Source organism: Pinus tabuliformis, chromosome J (assembly GCF_031772625.1).
Source record: "Pinus tabuliformis cultivar Carrire ecotype Pingquan chromosome J, CPIR1, whole genome shotgun sequence".
Taxonomy (NCBI): Eukaryota; Viridiplantae; Streptophyta; class Pinopsida; order Pinales; family Pinaceae; genus Pinus; species Pinus tabuliformis.
Genome location: NC_142295.1, coordinates 114,888,522 through 114,912,429, shown reverse-complemented (window position 1 = coordinate 114,912,429; position 23,908 = coordinate 114,888,522). Strand labels below are relative to the sequence as shown.

General features: G+C 36.6%; 1 protein-coding gene and 1 pseudogene across 2 annotated transcripts; both read left to right on the top strand.

The window, feature by feature from the left end:
* The first annotated feature begins 507 nt into the window (after positions 1-507).
* Positions 508-14,789, top strand: LOC149225809 (uncharacterized; annotated as a pseudogene). Its single transcript, XR_016247702.1, has 4 exons — positions 508-791; positions 7,749-8,430; positions 8,687-8,790; positions 14,324-14,789. The product of XR_016247702.1 is annotated as an uncharacterized LOC149225809 (transcript).
* On the top strand, positions 14,769-20,411 carry LOC149225808 (pre-mRNA-processing factor 39-1-like). Its single transcript, XM_089377314.1, has 11 exons — positions 14,769-15,118; positions 15,306-15,473; positions 16,870-17,218; positions 17,326-17,469; positions 17,726-17,878; positions 18,014-18,130; positions 18,540-18,620; positions 18,909-19,058; positions 19,162-19,479; positions 19,599-19,709; positions 19,868-20,411. The coding sequence occupies exons 1-11, from the start codon at positions 15,102-15,104 to the stop codon at positions 19,964-19,966; spliced, it is 1,707 nt and encodes a 568-aa protein (XP_089233440.1). The 5' UTR covers positions 14,769-15,101; the 3' UTR covers positions 19,967-20,411.
* Positions 20,412-23,908: the final 3,497 nt, after the last annotated feature.

Below are 23,908 nucleotides of genomic sequence, written 5' to 3'. Positions count from 1 at the left end.
TATTTGTAAATGGTAATTAATAATAACTATCCATAACACTAACACTAATTTCAAAATTAAATAATGATAGAGTTTTCACTAATGAAATTTAACCCATCCTTCCCTTTTTTTTTTTTTTTTTTGTTGATAAGTGGGTGAATCCTGAAAATCACTTTTACCCTGTCGCTGAGAGGCCACGACTTATGGGCATCTAAGCCGTCAAAATCACCCGGGGATCGCACCCAGCCTGAGCCGCACCAGCGGAAACCATGCTGGATTTTTTGGTATCGGCGAGACTAGAACCGGTGACCTTTGCATACGGAGTGCCTTAACATCGTGCTCCTTCACCAGCTGTTCTATATCTCTTTGATAACCCATCCTTCCCCTTAATATTATTATTAATATTAATACTTTTATTGTTTATGAAAGTGCAAAATAATAATCATTTTTATTGTTTATGAAAGCGCAAAATAATAATCGTTAAACTTTCAATCAGGTCAATTAAATCCAGACAATAGATAATCTCAGATGTTCATTTATATCATATTTATCTAGAACCACGCTTCTTAAATCCTCGGGAGCCCTCATTTTGTTCCTCTCCTGTCCCATAGCATTCTTCGAGCGCTATATCTCGGATTATTAGTATAGGCATCGTCGACCTAGAAGAAGGGCGAAACCAGGGGGTTTCTTCGAGCGCTAAATCTTGAATTATTAGTACAGACATCGTCGACCTAGAAGAAGGGCGAAACTAGGGGGGTTTCTTCTAACGCTAAATCTCGGAGTTTCTGCGCGTCCTCTCCGGCCATTTATCAGTAAGTTATCTCTGAAGCTATCGTTCGTTTTTTCTCTCTTTTGTCATGGTGTTCTCTGCATTTTTTTGGCTTTAAGTACTTTATTTTGGGGGTCTTTGTCTGTTAGTTTTGTTAAAATTGCGTAGCTCATGGTCACCGTTGCATTTTGAATACCTCATTGTTCTTTCGTCTCGGGTTTTGTCGCTTTTCCCAAGGTTTGTTAGGGTTTAGGGTTTCGTTCTCGAGGGGATTCTGTATCTAGGTGGTTCGATTCTTAAGGGTTTTAAAGATTGGTTTAATGGCAGGGTTAGTTCGATAGGAATGGTTTGGCTAGGTTAGCTGTGAGGTCCGAGACACTTTTCTGTTACTTAAGTCATGATTTCCTCTTCTAACATTTATCTTTTATTTATTCTCGAATCTCCATTTATCATTTATTTATTAACTTGGAGGGATCACTTTGAGGTCGCGGCCTGTAGTTTGGGTGATTTCTGTATATCAATGAATTTAATCGTTTTTTCTTCCTATTTTGGTACTTCTTAGGTTTATGTAAATATGCCTTTGTTAAAGTAGGCTATCTACACCTACTATATACACATCCCTATTAAACCGTCTAGTTTCAGAGAACTTTAAAATATCACAAGGTCACAGCAACTGATTGCATTACTACTGCGTCATCTTTTTCGGGGTTATTGAACCCAGTTCTCTTTGAACAAAGTTTACATGATTTACTCGTTGACTGTAATTGGTTCGACATCGTGATCTTTATGAGGTTTGGATTGTGTTATGGTAAATGCTGTTTCAGTCTTTGACATTTTTGTAACTGACGATTTTACGGATTATGGATGCCAGTTGTTGTGGTTCTCAATTTTTTTGTGGTCCTAACTTGCAGTTGTACGCATATAATACCCGGTCACTTGATGTTATATATAACTTACTTTTCTGGGATTTTCCGCATTGATCTCATATTTTTATCAGTGAAGACCTCGGTTGCATTATGCACCAGTGTTTGTCCTTCACAGAGAGAAGGTAAGTGCATTCAAGAACTTGGGTGACGGTTGGGGTGATCTGTTGAATTTTCATTTTGCGGCAGTGTAACAATGTATTAAAATCAGTTGGTGCATCGGGTGCATTCTAAACATAAGTCTGATATGCACTGGCCACCTTTTAAGTTACAATTTTCAAATCTCTAGGATGGGTACCCTTTGTATATACAAATGGCTGATTTAATGAATATTCAAACTTGAAATATCCATTGTTGTGCTTTACCACATTGAGCTTTGCAACTTGAAGGTGCATATTGGAGTTCGATTTAGATCTTGTACTGATATTGTATTAGTTTTGCTGGCTGTGACTGTAAAGGAAATCACTACAGTATGGGTTACTATTTTTTGATGCAGTGAGAGGTAGGTAGTGCATAGTGATTTTGTAATGTCATTGTGGGTTGAACTTTTGAATTGTCAACAACTGAAATATGGTGAAATGCATGATATTTGTGTTAATTCTCCTGCAAACCTATCATCTGGGAATCCATTGATCTAATAACAGATTACAGACCTACTGAGTGAATGCACAACTCGGTTCTTAAATTTAATTAGCAGGAGAGAAAACATAACCAATCTTACAAAAAAAAATGATACAACAGATTTTTCCCAATCAAATCAGTTCTTCATTAAAATTATTTAGAAACTATCTGGGCTCTTGTCTTGTGATAATGGCCTAACTAAGGAAATTAAATGTACAACAATTGCATCTGCTCTTTGCTTCTCCTTTTTTGGGACCCAACACACTAGAGTATCACATTCGTCACGGAGATGACTCTCTCAATCTTGTGCTGTTGGATGGTGTGTCTTATGCCTCTCTTAGCCCTGGTTTAATAATTTTTTGTTGAGCTAGATCCCTAACCCTCTCGAAAGTGATCAATCAATATTAGATCTTGGCTCTCTTAAAGTAAATAGTTTATTTTTTTCTAATGTTTCTTTAGCTCAATTATCCAACATAATAATTGTGTGATTTTCCTCAGTTAAAACTTAGGTTACAAATGAAACTTGCTCGCACTAGGCACTTTAGCTTGTGTAGAAGTTCGTGTTTGAGCTACAAACATGATCATTCCCTCTTGGAGAGGGAGTTGCCTCCTAGAACTGCATTCAATACCTTGGTTGCTCCCTTGGGACTAGAAGCCTTCCCTATTACTTGGTCTGGAAAGTGGAAACATCCTCTAACTTCTCCCCTTGGCCTAGTTCCTAGAAACCTGTTGCTCTTGAACATACTATAAGGTCATCTCACACCAAGAGACCTTTTTGACAAACTTGGAGGAGTCTCTCGACTTCTCTCCACTTGAATGTTGGCTTGGTCTAGTTGGTCAACCTTCAAAGCTTCTTGCTCCTTGTTCTTAGTCATTGCTTTACTTCTTGCCATCACCTACATAGGTTGGCCCTTTAGCCTAGACAGGTTGTTTTTTGTTACTCCAATTACATCTCTTGTCGGAGATAGATCCCTTGCGTCTGATTAGTGCCTCTACATCTTGGAATGCTACATTGAACCCCTTCTTCTCCATCATTGAGATTGAGAGCAAACTTCACTTGAGTTCTGGCACCCATAACACATCAACTTCCATTCTACCTCTCGTCTCAAGTTGAAATACCACTATTCCAACCCTTGTACTGTAATCATCACCAAACACCACATTCGATTTTGCATCTCACTCGATCAGGCTGTTGAATTGATCTTGTGCACTTGCTCTATGTCTTGTGGCTCCAACTATTTCGTAGCCACGCACTTGGTAAGGTGCTTCAGGAAAGTTAGGAAACAAGTGAGAATTTTGTTTCAAACTTCTTGATAAACTTCTCTTGGGCTTTTGCAAACATAGCTACACTTGATTACATGGATTTTCCTCTTTTCTTCCTTCTTGGAGATTGTGAAGCATATTGTCTTGTCTTATGACATGAGAAACACTTGACCTTAATCAAGTCCTTCTTTGGTTGTGAGATTCACCCCGCACTCCTACTTGAACTTTTTCCCCTTTGCCTTGTGCAATCATGGCAACATTCTCATCATCTTTTTGCTTGCTGACCTTGTCCTTTGATTGTAACCCGATTTCCTCTCTTGTAATCCCTTATCTTATCAAATACGGCTAGATTATCTTGAGCATAGACTCCTTTGATGAATTTGTTCAACGACACATGTACTAGTTTTGAGTCTTCCACCTTTTCTCCAATTTCTCCAAGTTGATCATGAATTTGTGCGATCCTCAGTGGATGACTACTCATCACTGAGTCAGACTTGGTCATTTGTGTAGTTTGGAGCATATCTTTCAATATGATATTCCTATTATTGTCTTGATGTATAATCCTATCGAGGCCTCAAACATCTCCTTGGTTGTTGTCTTCTTGATTAAGCGAGGAATGAAATCATGGCATCCAAGAGTGTACCCTTTGTGCCTTTATATCCTCCTTTGCAATGATGGCCTTCTCTTGAGGATTTGATGTCTCAACAATCTCCTAGAGATTGTTTTCCTTGAGCACCAAGGTAACCCTAGCTCTCCAAGGTAGGAAGCTTGAAGCTTTGCCTAACTTGTCGTCGTACAGAAGACCCATTGCACCCATTGTTACCAAATAATGTTGAAGATTTTTTGGCCTGGTCCTTTAGGTACCCATATTTGCTTTTGACGGGTATCGTCTCTCTTTCTCTCTAAGGGCTGAATCCAACAATCACTCCTTCGTTGACAACCCTATGGCTATCCCTGCTCTCTCATGGCTCGACCCTTTATTGCTTGGCCCTTTGCGTCTTGTCGATCGATTGGTGGCCCTCGGGTCTTGTATCCCTTTGTGCATGGTGTTTTATGGTTCACTACTTATGTCAGCCCCCATCAAGCTTATTCGACAACTCTTGCAATGATGTCCTCTTGTGCTTGTGTGATTGATTAATGGTTGTGGCTTGACACGACCACCTAATGCAGATTGTTGGCCAATTACCTGTCGTGGGGTCCCTCATTGTTCCCTGCCACCCCTGCGTCCTCGTCAATGTTTGGTGGCCGACTCTTGTGCATGTGTCATCCATTTTTTTGTCGGCTAGTGGTTTCCTTTCCTACGCGTGTGGGGCTTGGTGGCCGGCTGGTTATGACAGCCTACTCAGGCTGTCAACAAATACCCCTTCACCTTTATATATATATATATTATTTTTTTTTTTAAATTAATTTTTGCCTCTAAAACTTGTTTTCATCCCCCATTTCATGTTAATGGTTTTTTTTTTAGTGTGTATGTACAAATGTACAGATTTGTACAGTCGAGATCCTTTTGGGTTTTTGTTTTGTTTTGTTTTTTTGCCTTGTACGCCCACGGATGAACACCTCATTGATCTTGAATGAACCTGGCTTCTGTGTGTTCAGAGATTAGTGTTCAGAACTTCAGAGTTTCTAACTCTGATACTATGTTAATTCTCCTGCAAACCTAGCACTCGACAATCCATTGACTTAGCAAATTACGGATCTACTGAATGAATGTACAACTAGGTTCTTAACTTTCATTACAGGAGCAAAAATATAGCCAATCTCACAAAAAAAGACAGTGGATTCTACTCTGGGATAATGGCTCAACTGAGGAATTTACATGTACAACAACTGGATCTAATCCTGCTGATCCAGCCTTCTTTGGTTGATTTGGATCTCCTTACTGCCCCCTTTCTTGGACCCAACACACTAGAGCATCACACTCCTCACTGAGATGCCCCTCTCAATCTTGTGCCACTGCCTGGTGTGTCTTTTCCCATTCCTTAGCCTTGCTTTTATAACTTTTTGTTGAGCTAAATCTTTAACCCTAATCTCCAAAGTGGTTGACAGCTGAGATTAGTTCTTGCCTCAAGGGCTGAGATTAAAACATAATCATTAAAGTAAATACCTTACCTTTTTTAATGTTTATTTAGCTCGAATAGCCAAATAAAAATTATGTATTTTTCCTAACTTAAATTTAGGCTAAGTTACAAATGCAACTTGCTTACACTAGAGCAAGTGCCTTAGGAGATATTGAGTGCCTTCTGCACATCTGGACACTTAGGCCTGTGCAGAAGTACCTGCTTGAGCTACAAACATCAACATTTTATTCAGACTACCTATGATTTGGATAATAAAACGGTGGAAACTGAAAAATTACATCTTCAGAATCTTCCACCATTAATTTAATAGTTGCACAAGCCAACAGTTTAATAGACAGACTATTACATTTAGTGAGAGGTAGGTTGCCCATAGTAATTTTGTAGTGTTGATGTGGGTTAAGCTTTTGAAGGTTGAGAAATACCAGCAACTGTAATATTTGCCCAGGCTACTTATGATTTGGATAATCAAATAGTTGAAACTGAGAACTAGCAGACTTTAGATTACTGTTAAGTTAATATTCGCAAGAACCAAATAATGAATAATAGACAGAATGTCACATGCAGTGAGAGTTAGGTCATGCATAGTGATTTTGTAGTGTTGACATGGGTTAAACTTTTGAAGATTAAGAAATGTCAGTAACTGAAATATGGCCAAATGCCATCATATTCGTTCAGGCTACCTTTGACTTGGATAATAAAATTGTGGAAACTAAAAACTAGCAGACTTTATAATCTTACACTAGTAATTTAATATTTGTAGCAAAGCAAGTATGAATAATAGGCAGAGTATCTCTCATGCACTACAAGGAAGAAATGGTACACCGTGCAAGAATTAAAACCAAAGATAATGTCTTAGTTCTTTGTGCCAGATAACATACTAATTAATTGCATTGGAATACCTAGTGCAAACCAGAGGGCTAGTATAAACATTGATATTATAGTCTTAATAAGTGATAGGATTCCTAGTCATAGTTCTTAATAGTTCTTTAGTTACATTCCTCATATTATTTGTATGCATGTGTGTGTCTGTTGATATGTGCAACCAATGGGTTAACGGCCTTGAGACTTCTCTGAGTTTTTGTATGACAGCATTCTTCTGTTGGGATATTATTCTACAACTGCCTTGTTCTATGCCAATGGTTTAGCTTGAGCTTGTATATGGATATGATACTGCTTTAAGTATCTGTATGTATGCTCAATCAAAATGCTTCAGGTTTTATTATTGACTTGGTGAGATTGGCTCCTTCAATATTAAATATGTGTCTTTGCCCTTTTTATCATTTCTTCACATATACCTTTAATAGTCTTCAGTAATGCAACAAGTATCTGGTAACCAGGAATGTAAGGGAAACAACGGTGACCTGTTTGCTCCGAGAGCCATGAACTGAAATGGATCCATATTTTTAGCTCTTAGTCTTTGTCAAGCTCCCTGATGTCACTTTCTCATATTAGGAACATCTTGGGGGTGAGAAAGTGAGGTATCTGAAAGAGATAGACCTGACTAATAAAGCCTTTGGTTGTAAATAGAAAGACTGGCTGGAAAGAGAGGTTGGATGGACATTTATGTTTGTTTACAGATGATAACTGGTTGTTACAGCTAACTGTCAGATGCTCAATATTTTCTTCGATTTTAAAATTCCTGAGCATTTTCAGGTCTGTTGCATGTGATAATGACATTTAATTTTTTAAAGCATTCAGTGATTTTCCTATCCTTCTTACTAATTTTGACAGGTTGGTGAATGCCTCTACATAACTATATGTATGGTGGGTTTTTAGGGTTGTTTATGTTTGCAATGATTCATTGTGGGTGTTACAAATGGATTGGTTGATCAACACCAATTAGTGAACCGTTAGATCAAACCTCAGCCTGATCATTCTCACTTTACCTGCTAGAAAATGCTACTAATTGTTACCTATTGAGACCAACAGCTCCAAGTTGAGCAATCTTGGTACACAGTTGAAATTTTATGTTGCTTTTATGTTGTAAGGAATTCTTTATTGTTGTCTTATGCAGAAGAGTGCAGGTTATGGAATGTAGTTTATTATTTTACATAGAAGAGTGCAGGTAATTAAATGTAGTTTATTATTTGACATTTATTTTGCCTTGTGCAGAATATAAAATTGGGTTTAAATCTTCATTTGATGGGAGACCAAGAGCCTGCAGTAGCTCAAGCTCCAGCAGACATGGAATATGCAGCAGGAGATGATACTGGCGTGTCAGATGCAAACAAATATGTGACAGAGCATGTGTCTGCATTGGGTCAACATCAAACAGTTGTAGGTTATGAAGCTGCAGATTCTACTCAGTTGCCTGATGGAAGCAGCTTTACCCAGCATCAAGAACCTGTGATGGAGCAAGTTCCTGTCCCTAGTACCTATGCTGATGTAGCTGTCACTGGTTTGTCTGATGGAGACAATTTTAGCAGACATCAAGATTCTACAATGGACCCAGCTTCAACAGCTAATGTTTATGGTATTGTGGATAATTCTGGTTTGACTGATGGAAGTAAATATGGCTTGACTGAACAAGAGCCTGCGGCAGATTAGGCTCCTCCATCAACAGTTTACCAAGTTGCAGCTGCTAGTGGCAATTATGATGTAACTAAGTATATGGGAGATCCAGTTCCTGCGATGGATCAATCCTCTCTAGCTACAGATTATGGATCTACAGTAACCACTGGCATGGCAGATGCAAACCAATTTGCTTCTGCTGAACATCATGCTGATGAGAATGGTAATATTGTGTCTGGAGAGAATAAGGAACATGAACAACAACAGTATGAGGAGACTCCTGGTATCATTTGTTTCTTTTGAACCCCTTGGGATGGATTTTGCCTTGTTGTATGATGTTGCTTTTGTCTTGTAGATAATAGATGTCAAATTAGAGAGGACATAGAGTTTTAGGTAGGCTGATGTTAGCTTAGATAGGAAGGATATGCGTAATATTGTCTTCAAACATAGAACAAGAGCATGCATAATTTTCTTATTAGGTAACATTCTTGAATCTCTATATATATTATAGCTGATATATTTTTACTTTCTTTTAGCAGCTATCTCTACTGAAGAAGAAAGGTTATGGAGCATAGTAAGGGCAAACTCAGCAGATTTTAATGCATGGACTTCTCTTATTCAAGAGACTGAAAAGACAGCAGAGGTATACTCCCTTCCTGTCAGTTTTATTTACTCCTTCAGATTTAACTTGTGTATATGATGGTTTTGTTTGAGTGGCCAATAATTTTCACTGATTGTCTCCTTGTTTTTACTCCAACAGCAGACTATGCTTTATAGTCTGAATTCTTTTATATACTTATTTCTGGAGGCTATAATATTCTAAAATATGTGTAGTAGTTCATTACAGTTTACTTTTACCAAGGCAGATATTTATGAATTTACTAATGGGAAAAGGGATTAAAGAAGTTGTTAACTGGTAAGGCAGTGTGGTTTGGAGGTTACACCTTGTTGGATCTGTTCTTCATTATCTTTTGCATTTTGCTTTTTTTGATACCATTGTAAGGTGATGACCTAACGATTGTAGAATAGTTTGTATCCTGGGTTACTAGGGGGATAGTCAGTCCTGTGTATGACTAAACAAGTCTTGAAATCGCTATCATTTTAATTTCTATGTGCTAACTTCTAACATGGTGTTATCTTGGAGTACTCTAGAATAAACAGAGCAGGTAAGTCCTGTGATTAATATATTATTTTGATTGCTTCAAATTCTTGATATCATTTGATATTATTTTGATGGTACTTTTAAAGGGATTATATTTTAATTCAAATTGATTTTCATTGCAAGTGTCTCTGTAGTTCCCAAACTTGCTCTATCAAATAATCAGCATCATTGAATATAGGATACTTGGCAACTTGTAGTTCTAGAGGTATCTTGTTTAGCTAATTATATGCAGTCGGATTTTATGACACCATTGTGGCTTTGTGCTCCACCAGTGATCTGTAAATGAGTGAGTTATAGCCCACTCGCTTCACCAACATAAGTCCTTGTGGAAGTCTTCTTTGGGCTCTGTTCTCAAGCTTCTTATTTGATGTGTTTAGAAAGGAAACTAGCTCTCTGTCCACTGCCATATAAGGATTTCTGTCTTCTCCTAGTAGTGAGCCTTCTCTTAGTTCGAACCTGCACACAACTAGCTAGAAACACAATGGCAATCCAGTCAATAACAAAATACTCTGTGATTCTCTCTTCTTCCCTTAGACTGTATACAAGAACCAACGGACAATGTGATCACAAAATGTACACTATCTGTCCATAATGTCAATCAGGTTTTTGAGTTATAGTGTCTGTGTTCAATCCAATCTTGAGGACAACTAAGTTCTGTCTTTTTAATTGATCGGTTTGCTCCAAGGCCTGTCTTCAACTGTCCTTGTAGAGCTCAATTTTTTTCTCTTGCTTGCCTACATCTGCCCCTGTAGAACATTTTTTCTTTTTCTTTTTAATCTCTCTCTTGGCTCTAAGGTCTATACATTGTGCAACCTGCGGTCCAATATGGCAATTAGCACTCTGTTTTTTCTGGTGAAACACCTTTGCATGTGACTATCCAATTGTACTTAGCTCTCTTCAACACTCAAGACTAGGACACACCAACACCCTTCAAGATATGGGTTCAAATCCAATTGTAATGCTGTGCTCATGTGATTGCATTAAAATACCTAAGTTACCAGGATTCGGATCTGGATCTGCCAGTTTTTTGAAAAACCAGGATCCAGAAACGGCAAGTACACACAAATATAATATATTTTATAATTTTTAAAATAAAAATTTATATAAAAGTAAAAATAAAAATAAAAACTAAATTTATATAAATAGAAAATAAAAACATATGCTAAATTTTTAATATAAATTTTTTACATACAATAAATAATTATTATATAAATAATTCTAGACTTAATATATCATTTATAAATATTAATTAAATTATAATGGGATTAATGTATCATTTATAAATATTTAAACATTAATTATTAGTTGTAATACAACTTATTAAAGCTATTTTAGAAACTTGCTTTTTAAACTTGAAAAAAAACTTTCAAATTAATTAAAATAAAACTTGCTTTTTGAACTTTAAAATAAATATATAAATAACAGCTTACTTTTTAAACTTCAAAATATCTAATTAAAAACTTACTTTTTAAACTTTAAAATATCTAAATATATTAACAAAACTTACTTTCTAAACTTTAAAATATCTAAATAAAAGCTTGCTTTTTAAACTTCAAAATATCTGAATAAAAATCGCTAGATTATAATGCGATGATTCATTGTTTTCGCGGACGCTGATTCTTTCATTCACTGTCTTGTATTAAAGCTTATAATGTGGTCAACTATAATAAAAATAATAAATTGTCCGGGCCAACTCCCTAGATTATTTTGGCCGATGTCAATTCATTAATTTAGTGACGCCGGATGCTGATTCTTTCATTCACTTGTGACTGAACAGTTGAATTCCCCGTTTTGGAATTTTGTGCTGGCATTTGCTAGTTGGCGATTTTTTTAGCCTCAGATAGAAGTTGGGCGTATCTCTGCGGATCTGGATCCGAATCCGTCTCTGATCTGGGGATCTGTGGATCCAACCATTAGGCTTGACGGATCCGGTAACATAGTAAAATACTCTATAGCCAAAGAGAGTATATAACAATTAGACAACTATATTTATTAATACCATGATTTAATGCCCACACTATCAAGCTTATCCATGACCAACACAAATTATTGGAAGGAGGCATCTTTGTTGAAAGTATATATTTCAACAACTCTATGTAGGTTTGCCTATGGATGGAGATTCAAGCCACAAGCCTATTCTTGAAATGCTTAGCTACTTAAAAAGAACTTTCATATATAGGCATTTTAGAATTTTGTCAAGTGTTTCAGGCAATTGTCGTGAAATCCTACTTGTCTACAAAGCAACTTGTGGTTGTGGCCATTTCTACGAAATCTTGTTTCAAATCAGATGTCATTGGAAAATTAAACTTCAAAATGAAGCACAACCCAAAGCATTCAAAACGAATCCTTGGCTTCAACTTCCCCCATTGGATAATAGGGTTCTTCTGTCATCCAACAAACAAATTTCATTGTACCTATTGAGGTTTGCGCACAATTAGATTAACAAGACTATACTATAGGGAAACTCGACTAAGCCCATTAGAAGTCATCTCAAGCAACCAAATCATCCAGACTGAAGGGCAAATTGATCAACAATTATCTTTATCATACAAGGAGAAAGGTAGGGTTTGTGTGCAGCCTGTACGATTGTCATATGGCATGGGATAAGAGAATTGACATTGAAGTGGTTACCCAATGGTTTGAGTGGAAGGATGAAATGAAGTGTTGTATTTCAGATTTCCTAGATGATAAATTGGTGTTGTCACAGCTTTGTCATAGTGATTATTCTTGAGTTGTCTATCAAGGATACATGGCATCTTGTGATAATGCTAGAAAGGTTATACATATGCCATTCCTCTCACCCTTTATTTGAGTTCTATTTTTTGATTAATAAAATTATGTGTTTGAGGATATTTCTACTAAATTATCATGCTATCATAGCGACCAAGTAGGAAATGGGTTTCTGCCAGATCCTAGCCACACTGTAAACAAGGCCACTTGAATTTTGATAGCCTTAGTAAACTTAAGGTAGATGAAATGGTTAAAGGATTGCCCCCATTCCAAAAAGGAGATTGCTCAGTGTGATATAGAAGACCTAATGGAGATGAAATTTTGTAACCAATTCAAAGAAGAAACAGTGATTGTAGATGAGTTTAGAGAAGAATTTGGCATTTGTAAAAATAAACTTCAGGATTAAGGGGTTGGGGGGGGGAGAATGTTAACCTAGAGAGGTTATATATATGCTATGCCTCTCGCTCCTCATGTAAGTTTTATTTTATGAATAATAAAATTATCTGTCTGAGGACATTTCTGCTGAAGTTATTCGATAGCTGGGTACAAATCCCAACTACCTTCCATAATTATGGAAGTTGGTGGTTCAACTACCAACTTTTCCCATTAACTGTTTCCTTCGGAAATTGGATTTTTAATTTGTTTAATAATTGTCTTTCCATTAAATATTCATCCCAGAAAAGTAATTCTTGGCATGGGTTATTTCAGTAGTGCAAGACTGTGTCACAGGGTTCGCCGAACTTGAACCTTGAGGTTCGAAATTCGGCGAACCTCAAAAAAAATTTCAGGTTCGAGTTAAGTTCGATAAATTCCGGTTCATGTTCGATTTTTTTGCGTGCCTTATTTTACGTGTTAAGTTCGATAAATTTATGCGCATGTTCGATTTTTTGCTTGCCTTGTTTTGCGTTGCAGGGTACGTCGTATTTCAACTTTGGAGTTCCAATCTCTTCGTATTACAGGGTTTGCCCGCCATATTAGAAAAGACTGACCTTCGTTTAGGAAAATCTTGTTTCACTATTTCTAGTGTTTGACGTCATTCATTGTTACTTCAAATTCACGGTTTAAAACCATATAATAGAACGTTGGCCGTCGTTTGGGAATACTGCATTTTATATAAAGTAGTTTTAGGGTTTGACGTCATTCATGATTATCTCAAACTCACGGTTTTGATAAGCGGACTTGGATGCATATTGATAGCCTCGCTATACGCAGGCTTGGCCCTGTCAGATAACGTATCAATAAACAATCACTGATATTTAATTGTGTTGGCGTGTCTGGTATGTAGACTGTCTTGGAATTTTTAAAATATCATATTAATATGATCCATCTGCATAAAAATTATATAGAAACATTATTTATAAAATTATATATATATATATATATATATTCGAATTTAATGGCGAACCTCATTCGAACTTTATCGGAAAATTCGAACTCGAATCGAACTTAATCATTGTCGAATTCGAATTCGAACCCGAACCATGTGACATTGGTGCAAGATCTGCCACCATCCCACCTTGCTATCTCCCATTCATGAATCATGGTCAGTATATGTGCTCCATCCTTTTTAGCAATTCTTTGTTAATTTTATTACAATACAAATTATTATGGGTTTAAAATGTTCCACATAGACTAATATAATTAATTATAATAATAGGTAGGAATCAAGATGGGTGGGTTACATTCACGTGCTTAGTTTTTTCTTCCAAAGAGAACCTTGCAGGGAAACTCAAGTGATGCTTTCCTGTATTTGTGGTGACATCCTTAATACACCTATTTGTGTGGACCACTGTGCCCAACACAGGCACCTGCTGTCATGGAATTAGCCAAATACCCAGGAACATTGGAAACAACTGGTTAAGCCAACCCATCTCATTTTCAATTAACCATATCCTTGGCCCAGCGTATATAATTTGTTTGTTTCAAATGGAGAATTTGCTGGCTAACTGGGCATGAAATAAAAACATTTTTTTGCCTTTTGTTTCTTGATGTTTACTTGTTCCTTTCCGTGACATTTTCTCCATGGACTTTACTTTGTTCCTTTCAAATGTGATTGTAAAAATATGGTTTATATTCTGGGGTTTTTAGCATTTGAGTCACTGCCATATAATTCTTAGCACATTTGCTCTCAATTTTAGCCTTTAATGTATTAATTATTCTAGCAAGAGTGTTGGGAATAGTATAATGGAATAATCAAACTATTGCCTGTTATTCCCTTGGAGTTCCAATTTAAAATAAGCACACCTTTCAAAAACTATTTTTTAATTTTGAATTACTTTTGCAGGAATATTTGCCAAAAATACGCAAAGTATATGATGCTTTCTTAGCAGAGTTCCCTTTATGCTATGGATACTGGAAGAAGTATGCAGATCATGAAGCACGCTCAGGTAGTGCTGAAAAAATTGTTGAGGTGTATGAACGAGCAGTCCAAGCTGTGACATATTCGGTGGATATATGGATGCACTATGCAATTTTCGCAATGTCGACATATGAAGATCCAGAGACCATTCGAAGGTACACTAATCCTAGTTTTCATAAACACAAATTGTATTTCCTGTGTCTATTTGATTGGTTTTATGCAGGCACTGAACATCATGCCTTCCACTTTCTCCATAGCAAAAGTGATGTTTGGGTTAACCTTTACCGTCTTTTCTTCTGACCATTGTTAGGTTTTGCTGCAGCATTGATTCTACACGTTTGGCGGAACGGTTTGTTTATATGTGAACTTATAGTTTTAGCCATAATAGTTAGTAAGAGCCAACCCTTGTTTGATGAAACCACTACACCCAATAAGAATGATTACATTTAAAAATAAAAATACAGATAACACATTGATTTTCATTTCTTTATCCGCATTCTCTAGTTTTTGTCGCTCTTTGAATGGTCTATGCGTTAGTCTGGTTCCACTTGTCATTTGTTCGAGTGTTACTGCCGTTTTTACTTGTTAACCACTCTTGAGGATATCATGGGTGCAACAATACATACAATGCTGCCAGGGAAGATCAAAGTTCAAATAAGGGCAAAGAGGGCCTCTGAGCACCACTTCATATCTCGGACATAGTATGGTTTTGTCGGGAAGGTAAATTTAGCATATTTGTGCCTAACTTTGGAAGTGTCAATGATGTTACAGTGAAATTTTTCCTTCTGGTCCAAGATTTCCGTCTGTGGTGGGTTTAATCCGATCTTTAATGGGAAGACGACAGAAACAGAGGAGAAATTGTGTGCAGTTGTAACAATTGGATTGTATCTGTTGCATGTTTTTTCAGGTTATTTGAGCGAGGCCTGTCATATGTTGGAACTGACTACTTGTCCTATCCTCTTTGGGATAAGTACATTGAATTTGAATATTCGCAGCAGGAGTGGAGTCGCCTGGCACAGATTTACACTCGAATTTTGCAGATTCCTATCCAACAGTTGGACCGATATTACGGCAGGTATTGTTTTCCACCTTTATTTGAATCCATACTTATTACAAGATTACGGTAAAATGAGGAGAATGGAAGGTTTCAGGGATTAGAGAGGACTATGATTTTGTTTCTTGAGAAGAATCATAGAAGTTTACTTCATGGATAAAATAGAGTCTGATATAAAGCCCATCAGAGAATTTTGACGTATTCTCTTCTAGCCTGTCATTTACATGTCCTTTAATAGTATATGCACAAAGGCCTAAAGCACAAATGTCTTCACAGAAATCTGGAATATCAGCAGATATCATCTGAGCAGTTTCACATGACACAAATATGCTTGATAAACAGGCGAATAGAATTTTGAGGAAGGTACATAGTCCCTGTCTTCTCTCCGCTCTTCAAGCACAGCTTCCCAATTTGCCCGTTGACAGCTCATTATCAGCTATGGTATTTAGTTCTCTGTAAACATGCTGGAACCTGAGACCCTGGAGTTTGTAATTATCATTATTGATTTGATCCAGATGTCTCAGGTCAAGTTTGTTTATTCTCAATGTGCCTTGAACTTATTCACTAACCAATTTTGAATCACTAGTACTTGCAACCTGTCGATATTCTCCCAGCACTAGTACCAGTGCAATAAAAAACACTGGCAGCACTACAAGTACCAGGATTGCCCTGGCTTGTATCCTCAGCGTGACATACATGTTGACCACTAGCTCATGTACCTACCTTGGGGGTTTCTGCTGAGGAAATTCTCAGACTTACTCAAAAAAGAGCAGCATTTCTTGTTTTTCACATTCTCCATGATTCAATTGGGGATAGGGCGATATGATTTCCAACAGATGGGTCTTCCATGCGCTTCTTGTAACCTTATATCAGAGGTTGATCTTCCCATGAATCTGAATCTCCTATAACAGAGAATCATTTTCCATTCTTCTGTGGTCCTTGACAGGCTCTCTTTGAAGGATGTTGCGTGTAAGAATATTGTTGCTTTGGGCCAACCATAAAAATAACCTTGATTCAGGGAAGCGGTCTGTGTTTAGACTGGTTTCCACCACCAACTTCCCTCCCGAGATACCAGAAGGGCTATTTGATCATACCAGTTTGTCTTCATCTTATCTGAGTCTAATGGAACAGATAGAGACCAGAGTGTGTCCACCACCAAAGAGTCCCACCGCTCAACCTCTTGGCCAGTAATTTGAGAGGTTACCTTGAAGCATCCAGAGATATTTGCAATAATATGGAAGTCTTCCTTCTCAATTTTGTAAGCTTGATGGAAGTATTTTCTAGGATCCATTGTTTTAAACTCACTAGTTGTGGCCCTTTAACTAGCTTGTGTTATTAATTTATGTTTATCATGTAGGCAAATTAAGTTTCATTACAGATTTATCTTCTGGTCAGTCTCATTTTGCATTCTATGCAGTTTCAAGGAACTGTCTGCCAGTAGACCATTATTAGAGTTGCGAACTGTAGAAGAAAATGCAGCAGCTGCTGCAATAGTTACGGGCCAAGACACAGTTGAAAGGCCCACAGATGGTGATGAAGCAGCAAATCCTGAAGTTGCTGTTTCATCTGAAGCTGAAGAATTGGAGAAGTACTTGGCTGTTAGAGAAGCAATGTATAAGAAAGCAAAAGAATTTGATGTAAAGATCCATGATTTTGAGACAGCTATTCGCAGACCTTATTTTCACGTGAAGCCTCTAGATGACTTGCAACTAGGCAACTGGCATCGGTATCTTGACTTCATTGAGAAAGTGAACGATTTTGATCGGGTATGGTTCCAATGTAAATTTATTTATCATGTATCTGGTAGAAATTCATGCAGAAGATGAAAAATAATTTTTTGCCATTCTAATGTAAGTCTTTGCATGTTTTACAGACAGTAAAACTGTATGAAAGATGTCTTATTGCATGTGCAAACTACCCAGAGTATTGGATTCGTTATGTTCAATGTATGGAAACCGCTGGAAGCATGGAAGTTGCAAATGATGCTCTTGCACGGGCTACACAAATTTTTGTGAAGGTAAATTTCTTGTAGCTTCATTAAATAGTTGAAAGTGCTGTTGTTTTCACTATCCTTTTTAAGCTTTGTAACATTTTAATGTGTTTTGAGTTCAGGCTATTTTTTTGGACGGATACCATATGTATTATTCAGCTATATTTGCTTGTATTTTCTTTTTGCAACTGCCTCAGTTTTTAGCTTGAATGAATGTCCTTTGCCTATTGCTTTTTTGATATTTTGGGAATTTATTTGGTAGCTGAATTTTCATGTCTTCCAGAGACAACCTGAGATCCACATTTTTGCTGCGAGATTCAAAGAACAGATGGGAGACATTCCTGGTGCTCGTGCAGAGTATGAATTTCTTTGCACAGAGCTAGCCCCTGGTCTCCTAGATGCTATAATTAAACATGCCAACATGGAACATCGGCTGGTATGTCATTTTATATTGTGCTCATTCTATTAGTAATTTTGGTGAGTTAATTCTAAATGCGGTATCAGGAATTTTGATGAACCGAAGCTCTGTGCAGTCTCTGGCCTGATACTATAGATTTTGTCCATTTTACAGGGGACCTCTGAATCAGCAATGTCAATATTTGAAACAGCTATTGCAACTGAGAAGGCAAAAGAACAATCACAGTCACTGCCTCTGTTGTATATTCAGTACTCTCGTTTTCTTCAGCTAGTAAGTGATTATGGTTTTTTTACTTCCAACTGGCAATAATTTATATTTTTAAAAGTTGTTACTCTATTCAACTGGTATATACTGAATTTATTTCCCAAAATTATTGTCCATATTTGGTATCAGCAGTGGTATATTTTCCCATGTAAAAAAACACACCCCCCCTCCCACTTGATTTATTTCCCAAAATTATTGTCCATATTTGGTATCAGCAGTGGTATATTTTCCCACGTAAAACACCCCCCCCCACCCCCCCACTTAATTTATTTCCCAAAATTATTGTCCATATTTGGTATCAGCAGTGGTATATTTTCCCATGTAAAAAAACACCCCCCCGCCCCCCTCCGTCCTGTAGACAAGGGTAAGATATTCCTTAGTGCACTATAAATCTAATCCATGAGTTATTTTGAAGGCTGCAGGCAATGCAGAAAGAGCAAGAGAAGTTTTGAATGAAGCACTGGAGCTTCTGCCTTTTTCAAAGACTCTTCTTGAGGTATTACTTTTGATATTGTATTGATTGCCTGTTTGTCGTATAATGACTTGAGACAACGTGGGTAAGAGGTTAAATTCAACTAGATTTTGAAGACCTTTGATACTATGTGGTGACTTCATTCTATGAATTTTGTTGGATATTCTGAGTCTGTAATGCAAAGCAGGTCAATTAGTAGTGTTATGTTGTGATAGATTTATTGAAGATTGCATTTAGTTGTTTTTAACTATACTTTTACGAGAAAGCTCATGCCAAACTTTCTGAAGCTGTTTGAATTTGTCGGATGTGCAGGTAGCTATACATTTAGAATCAAGAAGTCTTGGTTCTAAACAAATTGAGTACTTAGATTCTGTTGTAGAAAAAATGTTGAACCCAAAGCCTGATGGATCCTATGAATTAAGTGCTGCAGATCGAGAGGAAATATCAGGCATATTTTTAGAGGTTAGGCAGCATAAACCTTTGCTTGGGAATGATGGTTTTCTGACAATTTGATTGAGTCTCCATGTTTTCTGGATATGTTGATAGGTTTGTTTCATATTTGCAGTTTGTTGACATCTTTGGAGATATTCATGCTATAAAGAAGGCAGAATTCCGTCATAGGCAGCTCTTTCAACCTCATAAAAGTTCTGAATCTAAGAAACGATCCCTAGATGGTATTGTATCAGATAAGACTAAAGTTGCGAAAACCTACACAACTGCTCCTGCTGCTGTATCTCCTGCACAATCTGGTGTGTCGGCTTATCCAAATGGACAGGCCCAGTGGGGTGCAGGCTATGCTCAGCAGTCTCAAAGTTGGCAGCAGCCACCAGCTCAGCAGCCTCCCCAGATGCAACCTCAACAATGGCCGGGCTATGGTCAACAGGTGTTGCATATAGATTTCTCTCACATTTTGGTTTGCTTTTGGCATCCTGAATTTCTAGACATTCAGTAATTATTGAATAGTCTTCTAAAGAAATAATTTTTTTGAAATGAAATTTGCAGGGTGGCTATGCTCCCTATCCTGGTTATGGAAATTATGGGCATCCTCAACAGCCAGCAAACACAACACAGCAACAAGGTTATGGAGGTTATGGTCAAGGATATCCTCCACAGGTTGTTGCTTTGTCATGTGCCAGAGTCTTTTATTATTTTTCCAGATTTACAATTAATATGAAATGAATTATTGCTAATAATGGTACTCTGAATCCCCCCCCAATACTTGTGAAAAGATATTGATATAAATGGCAATTTAATGGACCCCTCTTTGACAGGCCTTTGCGCAGCAAAATTATGGACAGCCTGCACCAGCAGCTTACACAGCACCTCAGCAACAAGCAGCAGCACCCCAGTATTATCCTGGCTACTATTGAGGTCATGTTTCAGAAGTTTTGAAATGGCATGATTTTTAGATCTCCATTACATCTTTAACTTGTCATCATCAATTTGTAAATTAGGGATCTTTTGGGAAGAATTTCATTGAAGGGTTTTTGCATTGCACACAAATTATTATACTAAATGATGGTGTTGTTCCATCATTCGATGTAGCATAGTCAATAGAATTAAACATTATCCTGTTGAGGTAAAATGCAGGAACCCTTCCCAACTGTACAAGATCTCAATACTATGTCTAATGACTTGCTGTAACGAGATTGCTTGAATTAATCTGCTGGAGAGCATCGGCATTACTATAATTTGGAACAGAATTTGATTAGTTTCATTCAATAATCTGCAGAACTTTTCTAGCCTTCTTGTAATCAGGCAGAACACAGATTATTGATCATTTATCCATGGCATGGTTTATGCACTCTTTGAATATTTGGAGGTCCATTTGTTTCGTCTTGATCTTTAAAATTTGAAAATTTAGCACTGTCCATGCCTCTTTGATTGCATGTAGCCCAGGTTTAGATTGATATTAATCACATGATGATGTTTTCTGCTTTTGCATTGGAGTTTTGATTGAAACAGGAAGTTCAGATCGCCAAATTGATGGTAGGCTTTAGTCTTTATTTGAGACAATTATAGTTGAGTTGAATAGTTTTGCTTGCTAATTTCCTTTCTTTGCCAATAGCAATAGAACTATTTCGTTTTTGAGCCCCTTGTTTTGTATGGGCAAATTAATTTGGGCCCAGAACTAGAAAACATGCTGCTGTGATCGGAGATCCGTCTAGGTCCTAGGTATTTGTATATTTGTTAGTTGAGGGCCCTTCGATTTCAACGTTTCTATATGATCGGCTTTTGTTAGCTAATTGTACATTTTTCAATTTTTTTTTGATCATTTCAATGACATGCATAGGGTTTTTTTTATTGGTACTTGTTTGCTATCATAACATTACAACCGACGTTGTAATTTATAAGGTTGAAGATAAAATATGCTGGAAGTTGTGATTGTGTTGTGTTAATCGTTTGTTACAGATGTGAAATCATTGTAGCCTAATAAACAGTGTATGTAGGTTAACTTGGTTGGTAATTGGCCTTCAATATGGTGTGGAATGAAGAGAAACTGATACAACTTTGTAGACATTTTTTGGTAGTGAGTACGTACGGAAGCTGTTATGGTCAACTGTATTTGCAATCGTCCTAGGGGGTAATGCCAATTAAACCTATAACAACAATCCAAAAGCGTAAACATTAGATTTACCTCATTAAATGTTAAACCAGCATAGATGCATCTCAAGTACGGATCTAACATGAGCCGAGATGGATCAAATCATGAGCTGAGAAGGATCAAAATTTTTCACGTACAAACTTCTTTAGAGTGTAAAGTTTCATTATTTAAATTGTATTTTGAAATGCTAAATAAAGTATATATAGGACCAAATAAACATTTTTACCATAAGAAAACCTGTTTTTTGTATACAATGTTAAAATATTCTATTTTAACAATTTTTTTTCTTAGTAGAGTTTAGGCTTCTGTGATCCATATCAAGTTTACAAAAGATTCTTCGGTGAAGATCACATGAAACATCATTTGTCCCTTTTTTCCCTTTAATTATTAAAAAGGGTTTTGACCTAGGTACCTAGTCAAAAGTAGCTGTTGGTCTCCTTAGCCGGTTGAGGCTCTGCTCTGTCTATTTAACTTGCTAAGCTGGATCTGTTTCTTCAACTTGCCCTGACGATGAACCACACTGGTTGGTTCGAAACGCGTCGACAAATGATGTTTCATGTGATCTTCGCCGAAGAATCTTTTGTAAATTTTTTTTCTTCTTCTATATATAGATATATATGAAGTTATATAGACATAACTTAGTTAATGTAGATTTTTAAATAGTTTATTTATATATCTTGTTGAAATATTTCTGAAAAGTTTAAGATTTAAATATCTTACAACACTTTTTTATTATAGCCGATATTAAATCTCTTAGTTGAAATATTTTTGAAAAGTTTAAGATTTAAATCTCTCAGACATTTTTTTATTACAGGATATTCGATTTTTTAATTATAGCTGACATTATTTTTCTATTTAGAACATAATTTTTATTTATTTATTTAATGTTAAAAGGAACTGAAGACGGACAAACTTACACATCTCTCGTACTGGGCTGTAAAATGAGCCTCTCGGCTCAATGACAAATATGACGTGTATTGATCATAAGTGCCAACAAGTGTTCATTGGAATGGTTGTGTTTTGTATTGGCGCATAAAGACTTCCTCTGGGTGAAATTGGTTTTTGAAAATCCTGATAGAAACTTGCTCACAGCAAAGAACACCTGCCATATAATTCCCTGAAGATGCTTATATAAAATAATGTTTCCATTGCTATACGTTTCTCAAACGTTGGTTTTGGTAGGTTTGAAGTGGAATATTCAAGCTTCACTAGTTTTATGACCAAAATGCAATGATTACGGTAACAATATACTCTTTCAATATTTGGAGGTCCATTTGTTTCGTCTTGATCTTTAAAATTTGAAAATTTAGCATTCTGTCCATGCATTTGGTAGCATTTAGCCCAGGTTTAGATTGATATTTTAGTCACATGATGATATTTCCTGCTTTTGCATTGGAGTTTTTGATTGAAACAGGAAGCTCAGATCCCCAAATTAATGATTGCCTTTAGCCTTTATTCGAGACAATTATAGTTGAGTTGAATAGTTGTTGCCTGGTAATTTCCTTTCTTTGCCAATAGCAACAGATCTATTTCATTTTTGAATCACTTAGTTTTGTACGGGCAAATTAATTTGGGCCCTGAACTATAAAATATGCTGCTGTGATCGGAGATCCGTCTAGGTCCTAGGTCTTTGTATATTTGTTAGTTGAGGGCCCTCGATTTCAACGTTTCTACATGATCGGCTTTTGATAGCTGATTGCACATTTTTTATTTTTTATATCATTTCTATGACATGCATAGGGTTTTTTTATTGGTACTTTTTTTCTATCATAACATTACAACCGACATTGTAATTTATAAGATTGAAGATAAAATATACTGGAATTTGTGATTGTGTTGTGTTAATCATTTGTTACATATGTGAAATCATTGTAGCCTAGTAAAGAGTGTATGTAGGTTAATTTGGTTAGTAATTGTCCTAAAATATGGTGAGGAATGAAGAGAAACTGATGCAACTTTGTAGACACTTTCGGTAGTGAGTAGGTACGGAAGCTGTTAAAGGTCAACTGTACTCGCAATCGTCCTAATGCGTAATGCCAATTAAACCTATAACAACAATCTAAAGGTGTAAACATCAGCTTTACTGCATTAAATGTTAAATGACAAAAGTATGACATGTATGGATCGTAAGTGCCAACAAGTGTTCATTGGAATGGTTGTGTTTTATATTAGCCCAAAATGCATTCCTCTGTCTCTAATGGAGGGGGGAAATTGGTTTTTGAAAATCCTGATAGAAACATGCTAACGGCCAAGAACTCTGAATATCCAGCCATATAATTTCCTGAGATGCTTATATAAAATAATGATTCCATTGCTAAACGGTCGGTTCGCAAACGTTTGGTAGGTTAAAGTGGAAGCTTTCAAGTTTCAATAGTTTATGACAAAAAATGCAATGATTATGGTAACAATCTTTGGTTCTTTTTAGGTTTATCAAATTATTTTCTTCGGTTTTTCGAGACTAGACTTTAAATAAGTTATGTGAATGTTTTTGAAATTTTGTAGGCTTGGTTATTTGCAAGTGATGTAAGTTTGTCGCTCGTGTCAATTCAAGATTGTGGTTCATCAGTTTAAGAAGATTTTCTTCGTTACAGAGTTTGACTACTATGTTTCACTTAAGCCTCTCTTTTAAAAGATTGTGTTCTAGGTTACGAAAGGTCCTCTTCACTGTTTGACTACTACGTCACACAAGTCTCTTTATAATGTAAGG